Below are 12,317 nucleotides of genomic sequence, written 5' to 3'. Positions count from 1 at the left end.
AGGCTCATTGCTCCTGCGGACGCAGAGGGATGGGGGAGGGTCCAGGAAACAGAAACGTGAGCGCGATGTGAGAGAGTGACGCTGTGTCCAAATTCAGGGTCTACATCCTTCGGAGGACGCATTTGAAGGATGTTACGTCACAGCGCCGCGACGAAGGCTGTCCAAATTCGTAGGATCCTTCAAATGCGGCCCACAAATGCGTCCTCCTTTTCCCCGAATTCGAAGGATGGGTGTGATGGATCCTTTCGCGTCCTACCTATCCCATAATTCTTTTTTGGGCAGGACGAAGCGAGCGGTAGCGGAGTGGGGGAGGAGTATTATTTTCGATGTTTTTTAAAAACTGGCTTTTCAAAAAGATATATTTTCAGTGGTTTTCTAGTTAGGCATTTTGTTTTAGCGTTAAGCATTTTTTTTTTACATGTGTACGTGTATATGTAAAAAAAAAAAAAAAAACGTTTACTTTTGTAAACTAGCTTCTTCCTTACTGCCTGTGTGAATATCCCCTTACACACAGCTTATTTGTTAGTGATTGAAGCTGTTTTAACGCTTCTAAGGACGAAAGAGCAGACAGAAGTGTTTATAAAGCTCCGGGGAGAGAACGATGAGCTCTTCACCCGCGTCTTGCTTGGCGCTGTCACGATATGAGCAACGGTTAAGGGAGGGAACTGAAAGAAGGGTAGGCTGTCCAAATTCACAAACACCGACTTCCGGTTTTTGCGGTCGTCGGAGGACCCATCCTCCTTCAACCGGGTAGGAAGGATCCTAAGGAGGATGCAGACCCTGAATTTGGACACAGTGTGAGAGTGAGGGGGGATGGTTAGAGAGTGGAAAATAACTTTTTATAAAATAGTGCTGAAATCCATGATTCTGGAGACAGGCAGAAAACAACCCACATCCTATATAAGTTTATCAAATAGTAACATTTCTACTTTGAAATAATTTACTGAAGATCACTAGAATATTCTGTTGATAAACACATTATTAATGGGATAGTGCATATCTTTCAGAAATGGGTGAACAGTTGCTGGTCTCCATTGACTTCTATACACATTCTATACAATGGTGACCAGAAACTTTTTGATTACATTCTATGCATTTTTCATATATAATCTTTTGTGTTCAGCAGAAAAAAAATTAATAGTTTTGTATCAACTTGAGGATGAAGCCTAAATAAATTTCCATTTTGAGTGAACAATAAATGTAACTTATAGTTAATAAATTATACATAAATAAATATTTAAAAATAAATATATTAATAATATTACTACTTCTTGTCAGCAGATATCTTGTCAAATATTTAAAAAAAGAAAAAAATCTAAACTATGCTTTTTCTTAAAATGCTTTATATCCTGGAAGCTGCTATGAGGTCAGTAGGTTTACACACACACACTCCTGGTGAGTTTTATAGTTAGAATTTTTAATGTATATATTTGCACATATACATGCTTATATTTTCTGTGTCAGAAAAAGTGTTCCTGTGACATGTTTTGTCGTCTGTTTTGTATGTAGGAATAGAATCAGTGATGTGTTTCAGCTTGAAAAGTTTGTTCTCACACCAACATAACATTCAAATATTTAGCTGAATATTATTTAAAAAACTTTAAATGAATCTGCAGTTTGGTTGTGCTACAAAGTACAAACCATACTATTTTATTTAATTGTAATACAGAGCCCAAGGTAATCATTTAAAGAATAAATAATTATTTAAAGAAAAAAAAGATGGATATTTATAGCTTATTTATTGTGGTAAATATAGTCTATAAGTCCCTAAATTAACTAATATAGCCTACATGTCTCGTCTTCGGAACACTATTTAAGATATTTTGGATGAAAACCAGGAGGCTTGTCACTGCCAAGAACTTACACTGTCAAGGTCCAGAAAAGTATGAAAAGCATCGTCAGAATAGTGCATCTGCCATCAGTGGTTCAACCGTAACATTATGAAGCAACAAAAGTACTTTTTGTACGCGAATAAAATGAAAAAGTAAAGATTTTATTTAACGATTTGTCTCCTCTGTGTCTCTCTGCATCACTGTAGCGCCATTTTGAAAAATATATGCTGAATGCAGGCAACATACACTCTTCTGTATTAGCCGCACCACAACAATGCACTGTTTTCTTTCCAATCAAAGCGTAAATAAACATAGAAAACTTATCCTTGTGGCGCAACTGACACAGAAGAGCGTACACAATTTGCGTTGATGCGGAGAGACACAGAAGAGACAAATTGTTGAACAAAGTCATTATTTTTGTTTTATTCACGTACAAAAAGTATTCTTGTCGCTTCATAACGTTACGGTTGATTATTCTTACAATGTCTTTCATACTTTTCTGGACCTTGACAATGTAAAGCCGCGTTTCCACCACCGCAACTTTACCCAGGAACTAGGGACTTTGGACTGGTACTCTGTGTGTTTCCACCAAAGGAACCAGGAACTAAATTTCCAGGTAAAAAATGCCCCTCAGAAAGTCCCTGCTCTTAAGGTAGTACTTTTTCAAAGTTCCAAAACTTTTGGGGGCGGGACTTGTGCGCTAAACATGCTGATTGGTTGAGTTCACGCAGCATTGTGATTTCAACCTCCATTCATTCGATCATTTTCAAATTTTATTGCCATGAAATGTAATTTTAAAAGTATTTCAGGCAAGAATGTAGTGGTTTAAAATGTTCTGTGGTTTATTTATATTGACAGTGCCTATTTAAAATGTGTTTCACTGATTTCGGAGACGATCAGCTCCACGCGATCAGTGGGAGCTCAGTGATCATTTATCCGCCGAGAGCAGCCTCTACTCAGCTAGTCCTTCTGATGTGTGCCGCTGGCTCTGATGTCTCTTTAGTGGTTAAAGATAAAATATAATTAGTTTTGGGTAAATCTAACAGGTAATCTTTGATCTTTATTCAATTTATCTATATGTTAAAATAAATTAAAAAGAGGCAATTGATATAATATTTTGTTTCATTGTAATGGCTGTATATAAACACATTTCCCTGAAGTACATTTCTGCGGCTATTATTATGTTTAAATGAAAATGAAAGGAGGCAGTGGTATTTGATATCCTATTTTGTTTTATTGGAAATATACAGTGAGGAAAATTGCAGTAGTCAAGGCGAGCTGACTGATGTTATCAAGTACGCTGCTGTTTGCAGAAATACCGGATTTCGTCGCCGCGGACATCACACTCTCAAATCAAATGTGCAAAGTCCAAACTACGAAGGATGTGAGTCCGAAATTTGCGTACTTTGAGTTGAGAACCGCGCGCAAATCTACATCACCAGACTATTTGCCTAATCTTCCCAGTACTTTAGACCATGGTGGAAACACAGAAAGCAACAGGTCTGGGGATAAAACAGTTCCTGGGGAAAAAATGTTCTTGGCAGTCAATGGGACAATCACAAGCCTCCCGGTTTTCATTCAAAATATCTTAAATTATGTTCTGAAGACGAACAAAACCTTTACAGGTTTGGATCGACATGAAGGTAATTGATTAATAACAACATTTTCAATTTGGGGTGGAGTATCTCTTTAATCTAAAGATTGCATATTTTCAAGTAAAAACAAAATGGACTAGCTTCGAAGGTTTTGAACCGCACCGTCACACTAGGAGGCAGCTTTGAGCAATCTGTCGTCATTGTCTGATGAAGACCAAAGCCGAGAAGAAGACGAACAAACGCTCCTCAGTTTCCCCAAAGCAAGATGGCGGTGCAGGAGACGGCAGCTCAACTCTCGATGGCCCTAAAGGTGCAGGAATACCCAACTTTAAAGGTCTGTCAAGCCTTTCTTCTCTATACTCAAACCGTGCGGTCGAACTGATCCCATCTGCGTTATATAACCGTCAAAACAGACCGTCTAACGGAAACGATCGATCAGATGAAAAGTATTTGACTGCATTTAGACAGTTAACTGGTTAGCTCTAGGGCTAGATAACTTAGCAAAACAAGTCCAACACAAACAGATCTCACCGAGGTGATCGCAGACACACATCGGCTGTACAGCTGTATATCGACGGATCTATAAATGAGAGCAATAACGTCAGTCTGACGCCTGTCAACTAGTCTTGTTTTATTAAAGCGCTTTTGATCCCATCACAGGTTTGTCCACTAGTGTAACCAGCGAGCAATGCAGTTTAAGGCAGATTGACGAGAATCGCATCGGATTTATAGCTGCTTTATAATCGAGTGAGTTACTGGTCAGTCTCGTATGCGTCTGATTTGGAGTTGAACGCTGTCGTCGGAGGCTGTGATTCAGATTTTTCGTTATTTTCGTGTGTCTAGATGAATCCCGGAGGAACACACACATGACCAGAGCTCGGTCTGCACCATATTAGGATCATGTTATGTTGATCAGTGTCAGCTGTGAGCACGTTTATAGCTCAGGTGTGGGTGCTCGATGAGGGGCTTATTATTTAATATTTGGCCACACAGCACCTTTGTTCTCTGCGTCACAGATTTCTTCCCGATTGATGGCCTGGGTTTGGATGAACGATCGCGTGAATCCTTTGGTGATGAGTTGTATGCTTTGTAACCCGATGAGCTCGTGCATCTCCTGTAAAATGACGCCTGTTTATGTACACGCACACTGAATGTCAATAATATATGGTCTTCACTGCTGTATGTCAAGGGCATGTTGCATCTGAGCTTGTCTTGCAGCTTCGGGAATGATTTCCAGTAACGTTACCTTCTTGATCACTGCATCATGGTGAACTAGTCACTTTATTAGGTTTGTGTAAAATCTTAAGGGATTATTGAATTATGAATAAAATGTATATGCATGGGCCATTTATTTTTTGGAAGCCAATGCACTGATTCTTGTAATACTTAAGTTTAGAGAGTCATAAATCATTCAAATTGGCATTCATGTATGCAAGCAAATTGTGTACAACTGTGAAGCAATACATTTTTCTTTTTGACAGCCAGGTTTGTACATTTGTAAGGTTATGTGTATAGGCACACAAGAACAGTAGTTTATCTTCTGTTGTTTGATAATGAAAGAAATTAATATATGTTGTTCCTAATTAATATTAATTAATATTGTGTTCCTGTAGCTCAATTGGTAGAGCATTGTGCTATCAAGTGCAAGGTTGGGTTTGTCGCTTTGGATAAAAGCGTCTGTTAAATGCATAATTATTATTTTTCTTTAATATCTTACAGTTGAAATGAAATATTTGGTATGGTATGATTTGATGTGGTTTGGCTTAGTTGCCGGCTCATTTATGCATCAGTGCTTTTTTCAGTTGTTTGCGTATATTCTGGCTCATATTCACTTTTTCCTGCCAAATTGGGTTTCACCTTTTAATCCAACAAAGGTCATAGCTGCAAAATAGCATTGACTGATGTAGAGTGTTTATCTACTCTTAAACATGATCATGTCTCCTCAGAAAACTTTAATAAAACTGCTCAATTATATTTTTGAAAGATTATGGAAATCTCTGGTTTCATAAAGAAATATTTTCATTCGTGTGTGGAAGATGAACGCGAGTCTTAGGAGTTTGGAACGACATGAGAGCGAGTAAATGTCAGAATTGTATATTTTCAGGTAAACTGTCAGAAATGATTCCCTCACGAGAGAATGTAATGATGGATGAAGTGCTTTGTGAACCCACACTATAAAGAACGATATTTCTGAGCTTACCGAATCTGTGCCTGGTAATGTAATGCAGTTCTTTATCTCAACAGGTTCCTTATGAAACCTTGAACAAGCGCTTCCGAGCAGCTCAAAAGAATATAGACCGGGAGACCAGTCACGTGACGATGGTGGTGGCAGAGCTGGAGAAAACACTCAGTAGCTTTCCGGTGGTGGATACCGTGGTCTCTCTCCTGGACGGAGTGGTTGAGAAGCTCAGTGCCCTCAAGAGAAAGGTATGCTGTAGCTGAAGCATCAAGTTGAATAGTTCAAATTTTAGTGCATTCGTACCAATTACAGTAAAGAGTGAAATGGTTTCGTATCTGATAGGCTGCTGAGTCTATCCAAGCAGAAGATGAGAGCGCCAAGTTATGCAAGCGGCGCATAGAGCACCTGAAGGAACACAGCAGTGATCAGCCAGCCAGTGTTAATGTTTGGAAGAAGAAGCGCATGGACCGCATGATGGTGGAGCACTTGCTACGCTGTGGCTACTACAACACCGCAGTCAAGCTAGCCAGACAAAGCGGGATTGAGGTGCGTCGCCACTTTTTCTGTGCGGCGAGGAAGATTCTTTCTCATGCGATGTTTTGTCTTTGTAGGATTTGGTCAACATAGAAATGTTCCTTACTGCGAAAGAAGTTGAAGAATCTCTCGAGCATCGGGAAACGGCTACCTGTCTGGCTTGGTGCCACGATAACAAGTCTCGCTTACGGAAAATGAAAGTAAGAAACTGAGTTCAGCTGGGTTTGTTTTTCTCTCACTTGCAGTTTTCAAATATTTACTTATAATATATACCGTCATTATGGAGCCACATTGTGGTTATATTTCTTGCAGTCTGGGTTTTCATTGGCTGATGTTTCATTTTTCATCCTGCCATTGCCTGAAAACGATGCAATTAATTTAAATTTTCAGAGCTGTTTGGAGTTCAGTTTAAGGATCCAGGAATTTATTGAACTCATTCGACAAAACAAACGGATGGACGCAGTAAGGTATGAGATGCTAGGTCTTCATGGCTGGACTTGACATGACTGCCATTCCAAGTTTCTCTGAATTACTTGAATTTATTGTTAAACAAAGCATAGTTGGTGTTAATAAATCAAAATGAATGTCCTTTAGACATGCACGCAAACACTTCAGCCAAGCAGAAGGAGGGCAGTTGGACGAGGTACGGCAGGTGATGGGCATGCTGGCGTTTCCCTCAGACACGCACATTTCACCGTATAAGGTAAATTGCCTTTCTGTTTCTATATTATCTGAAATATGTCTACCACTCTAAGGACCTGTTTTGATATTAATCATTAATTGTGTCTGAATATGCCATCGTAGCAGGTACAAGTTCAGTGGTCTGTAACATTTCTCGTCTTTTCTCCCAGGATCTTTTGGATCCAGCTCGCTGGAAAATGCTGATCCAGCAGTTCAGATATGACAACTACAGATTACACCAGCTGGGGAACAACTCCGTGTTTACCATTACCCTGCAGGCAGGGCTGTCTGCCATCAAAACCCCGTATCCTCTCTGCAGAAAAACAATTACCATCCTTAGGGTTTTCAGTTTGCACGTCCAGCCAGATCATATATGAAACTCTGGATTTTTAGTAATGTTAGGTGATTTTAACATACAGTGACAATAGAAACAAAGGTCATTATTTTAAATTACTGTTAAAGGGGTTGTATGATGTGATTAAAAAAAATTATTTTGTCTTTGGAGTGTTACAAGCTCTTGGTGCATAAAGAAGATCTGTAAAATTGCTAAGACTAAAGTTTCAAATCCAAAGAGTTAATCTTTATAAAATTAAGACTTGTCCACTCCCTCATAAAACGGCTTGTTTAAACACGCCCCACATCTCCACGTCACTATGTGGGAAGATTTGCATAACGCTGCCCAAATGTTCACGCAAAGAAAGAAGCCGTAACTTTTATTCACGCTGTTGCCGCCTGGCGCCATTTTGTGAAGACACTGTCTTTCGATGTGAAAACGAAGCTACTTTGTTAGGCCTTCCAAAAGAGGACACAACTAGAAATCAGTGGTTGGGTTGTATTTACAACACTGTTCCAGAACAGTTCAACCCAAATATTCAGATGTGTGCAGTGCATTTTATGGAAGACGAGGACTGTTTCCTGTGAGAGTTGTGTAAAATGACTGTCTGTTTCTATAAAGTGGGGCAATTCCAACTTTGCAAGTACAGTATGGCGCTTCTGACTGACAGACTGTAAGCACATTTACATATTTTAAAGAATAAGCCCCTAATGATTCAACCATGAGTTTTGAGCAGTGCAGAGTAGTCTTGTTGTTTGTCGTTTCTCCGATCACAAATGCAGACATGGTTTTATGTTTACGCAGCATGATACTCAGCGTGTAAAAAGACAGTGTATGTCATTATAATCAGTAATTATATCCCCAACGGATGCTACAAATAGCTTGTTTGTAATGGGTTTTATTGGTTTTGTCTCATCACGTCGCAACATATGGCATCACAGTAGGGTATGGGGTGTAACGTTTCCGTCACATGCTTGAAATATTCAGCCAATCACAACACACTGGATAGCTGGCAAATCAGAGCACACCTCACTTTTCAGAACGATGAGCTTTGTAAAAATCGACATGTTTCAGAAAGGTGGGGCATAGAGGAGAACAAATTATGCACAGTAGGTGGAAAATGTGTACCACATAAAACCACATAAACACATTGCATTACATGAAATACACAAAATGTTGTTCTTTTAAGCAACGTCAAGGCTGTTGAGTAAGTTAAGTAACCTTAATTCCAAGTTTACAGGCAGTGTTACAAAGAAGATGGCACTTCCAAAAACCCAGACTGTCCTGTCTGCAGTAAGTCGCTGAACAAATTGGCTCAACCTCTTCCAATGGCCCACTGTGCAAACTCAAGGCTGGTGTGCAAAATCTCTGGCGAGGTCATGAATGAGAACAACCCACCCATGATGCTGCCTAATGGCTATGTTTATGGATACAATGTGAGTTTTGAGGCTAGTTTTGTGTTCTGCTCTTCGGTACTCTGTGTATATACAGTGTCTTGCGAAAGTATTCATACCCTTATGTTATGTTGTTACATTATGGTAAACCGCTTTAAATTGCTTTTTTTTCCACATCAATCTACACTCCACATACCATATTGACAAGGGAAGAACACAATTGTCACAACTTAGTAAATTTATTGAAAATAAAAAACTGAAATAGACACATTGCATAAGAATTAATAAACAATCCCAGGCTGTGGCTGGGCCACTAAAGGACATTTACAGAGTTGTCTACAAGCCACTCTTGCTGTGTGTTTAGGGTCATTGTCCTTTTGGAAGGTAACCTTTCTGCCCAGTTTGAGGTTCTGAATTGGCTGGACTGGGTTTTCAGTAACGGCGCTTTTCCACTACACGGTACCAGCTCGACTCAACTCTCCTTTGTTTGGTTTTGCACTGTGTAAAAGTTGTACCTGTACCTGCTTCCAGGTACCTTTTTTTTCGTATCACCTCTGGCGAAGTTAGGAGCGAGCTGAGGCGATACTAAAATGTGAGGTGGAAATATGGCAGACTGCTGATTGGTCGGAGAGAATCGTCACTATTCACTGCGTCATCATTGCAAGCGCCAGATGGAGTAAACTCTCCTGTTTTTTTTTTTTTCAACATTTCATTATGCTGCCCTCAGCCTCTCCAGAAACAATGTTTGTCGTCTTGCTGTGAGAAACAGCCACATCCCGAGGATCAAAAACAGCATACACTTGATTTCCTCCATTGTCCTGTGTGTGTGGGTAGCGGGTGTGTGTCGCGTAGAAGATCACGTCAAGGCATTTTCCTGCGGTGTCGCTATTACGACCAGGTACTATTGTGGAGGTAATATCTGCAATGGAAAACGGAGCGAAAAGCGAGTCGAGTTGAGTTGAGCTGGTACTGGTAATGGAAAAGCGCCATAAGGTTATCTCAATATTTTGGTGCATTGTGCTTTTCCTCTACTCTGACGAGTCCCTCAATCCCTGCTACAGAAAAACAGCCCCTCAGCATGATGCTACTCTGCAGGTGATGAGGAGAGCTGCTTCCTTTCAAACATGATGCTTAGAATTGAGGTTCATCAGACCGGAGAATCTGGTTTCTCAGAGTCTGAGGGTCCTTTGGGGGTTTTTATGCAAATTCCACGCGTGTTTTCGTGGGTCTTCACTGAAGAGAGGATTGAGTTTTGCCACAAAGCCATAAACCCCAGATCAGTGGAGTGTTGCAGTGATGTTTGTCCTTCTGTATATTTCTCCTATCTCCACATATGATCCTGGAGCATGGAACTAGAGTGACCATCAGGTTCTTGTTCACCACTCAAACCTTCTGCATCAGTTGCTCAGGAGGACAGCTCTATGAAGAGACCTGGTTGTTTCAAACTTCTTCCATTAAGAGTAACAGAGACTGCATGCTTCTGTGAACATTCAATGCAACTGTTTTATTTTTTTTAACTCTTCTCCAGATGTGTGGCTTGACGCAGTTAATCCATGTGACATCAGAGGTTCAACTGTAATTGTACAAAGCTATGAGAAAGAATACTTTTGGTACACAAAGAAAACAAAAATAACTTTATTCCACAATTCGTCTCCTCGTCACAGTAGCACCATTTTGGAGAGTATCCACAGAATGTAAACATGATCGATTTGCAAAGATGTTAAAAACCTTGCTTTTTTGTTTTTTTGCTTTATCATTATGGTGTATGGAGTGTAGATTGATGTGGAAGTAACTTAATTTAAAGCAGTTTAACATAAGGCAGCAACATAACAAAACGTAAAAGAATGAAGGGGTATGAATACTTTTCGAAAGGCACTGTATACTTCCAGTGTATGCTATTTGAAATTCTGTATATATATATATTAAGTATATAATATTTGATTTCCTGTGTATATATAGTGATTAACATTCCCTTGCCTCTGGTTTTCAGTCTCTCTTGTCAATTCGTCAAGATGACAAGGTGGTATGCCCCAGGACCAAAGAGGTTTTCAACTTTTCCCAGGCTGAGAAGGTTTACATAATGTGATGGGAGCTCCACATAAGTTTTGGGACATAAAGTTGTGGTGCCATTGTAGGCTGGGCGAATTTCACATTGACACCATTTGTCAAAGGGCGTCAATCCTTCAGCCCTTGTTCCATGCAAGTGAATCTCATTGACAGATGTCCTTGCCCTCAACTGGCCTGCAAGACCTTCACTGAACTGATGGTTCACAATGGAGTCGCTAAACGGACAATTGTGACGAGGGATTTCTTTTTTTGTTGATGTTTTTAAAAGGGTTGATAGTTTAGAATTTATTTAAATGGTTTATTTTCAGTAGTGTAAAACAAACCAACACGACTCCATATCATTCTCAAAGGAGCTTCTTCTGCCTTGTAGTGTGTTAAGAAAATGAATTATTCATTGTTGGTTTTTTGAACAAGGGCACCCATTTAGGTCATTATTTTTAGATAGATTGTGTGTAGGTTAGTTGTAGAGAACACTCTCCGATCCCTTGCTTTTGCACCTGTGAAATCTGCGACAACTTGCATTTATGTTAATGTGATATTTTTTGACTGACATCCTCTGTTTGAGGCAACATGTAAAAAAAAAAAAAAAAAAAGTAGCTTTTATAGCAATACTGCTCTTTATCTGAAGTCTGTGGATGTACAGACTTAGACTTCGTTATTTGGTGTCAGACTGGTGTTTTTTTGTTTTTTTAAATCACATTAGTTTACACTTCAACCGTAAAATACTATACTCACCATAATACAGACGATTTATATCATCAACATCATCTAATAAAACATTCTGTGTATGACCAAAATCCTTTTAGGACAAGATTGCAAGATTGCATTAAGATGGTTATGCCTAAATTTGGAACATTTTTTTTAAACTAATGGTATTTTGTTATATAAACAATATCATATATGGTAATCAATAAGGTCATGCTGCATTAAGTGCCGTTTTGTGACTGAAGGTTAAATAGCAAACTTAAAGCAGTTTTTGTTTTGGATCTCACGGTAGATTCAAATCGCACACAGTTTTATTACATGGACTGTTTTTTTTTTTATTATTATTGTTCAAATTTGTAATTATCCAACCTTGATACCCTCATTTTGTGATGTAAATGTCTTGTGTGAGTTTTGTTCTGCTGCAAAAAGTTTTACATTTTTAGAATTTGCAAATTCATAGTAAGTAATCTGTAGAGTGGTTTTGAGCACAATTTTCAAACCAGAAAATAGTATAAAGTACATTTTGTTAATGTTCCCCATGCACACAGTCTCAGGTTTCACAGGATCAACAGCAGGTAATCAATGAGTGGGATCTCTGAAAGGCCCTCTGGTCTTTTAGTTTCATTAAAGTACACCAACATCTGTTCCTGCTGGAAATGATTCTCCAAGTATATGTTTAATTGTAACTGTGGAAAGACTTGCTTAGAAACTGCGCATGCCTGTGTATTTTGGTAGGGTAGATGGGTTGTTTGTGTCCAATTGCCAATAAAGATTGATTTGATTATGTATTGTCATTGTCTCCCTGAAACACATAGGTGAACTTACACTAAAGAAAAACGTAAATTTTAATTTCTTACAAATTAACATTTAAGTGAAAGTGAAACACTACTATTACTTATTACTACGTATCAGAAATAGTTATGAGTATAGCGGTAGTGTGCAACTTAATGTTTTCCATTCTAGATTAGGAGCTTTAAATTGTCTGACGATTAAAAT

At 38.9% G+C, this 12,317-nt stretch overlaps 1 protein-coding gene across 1 annotated transcript; it reads left to right on the top strand.

The window, feature by feature from the left end:
* Nucleotides 1–3,388: 3,388 nt before the first annotated feature.
* maea (macrophage erythroblast attacher, E3 ubiquitin ligase) lies at nt 3,389–12,109 on the top strand. Its single transcript, XM_026279866.1, has 9 exons — nt 3,389–3,761; nt 5,672–5,854; nt 5,949–6,152; nt 6,218–6,340; nt 6,531–6,607; nt 6,735–6,843; nt 6,992–7,125; nt 8,396–8,591; nt 10,540–12,109. The coding sequence occupies exons 1-9, from the start codon at nt 3,693–3,695 to the stop codon at nt 10,633–10,635; spliced, it is 1,191 nt and encodes a 396-aa protein (XP_026135651.1). The 5' UTR covers nt 3,389–3,692; the 3' UTR covers nt 10,636–12,109.
* The last annotated feature ends 208 nt before the right edge of the window (nt 12,110–12,317 follow it).

This window comes from Carassius auratus, chromosome 14, assembly GCF_003368295.1.
Source record: "Carassius auratus strain Wakin chromosome 14, ASM336829v1, whole genome shotgun sequence".
In the NCBI taxonomy this organism is placed as follows: Eukaryota; Metazoa; Chordata; class Actinopteri; order Cypriniformes; family Cyprinidae; genus Carassius; species Carassius auratus.
The sequence above is the reverse complement of the archived record's forward strand: the minus strand, read 5'-3'. Positions and strand labels throughout refer to the sequence as shown.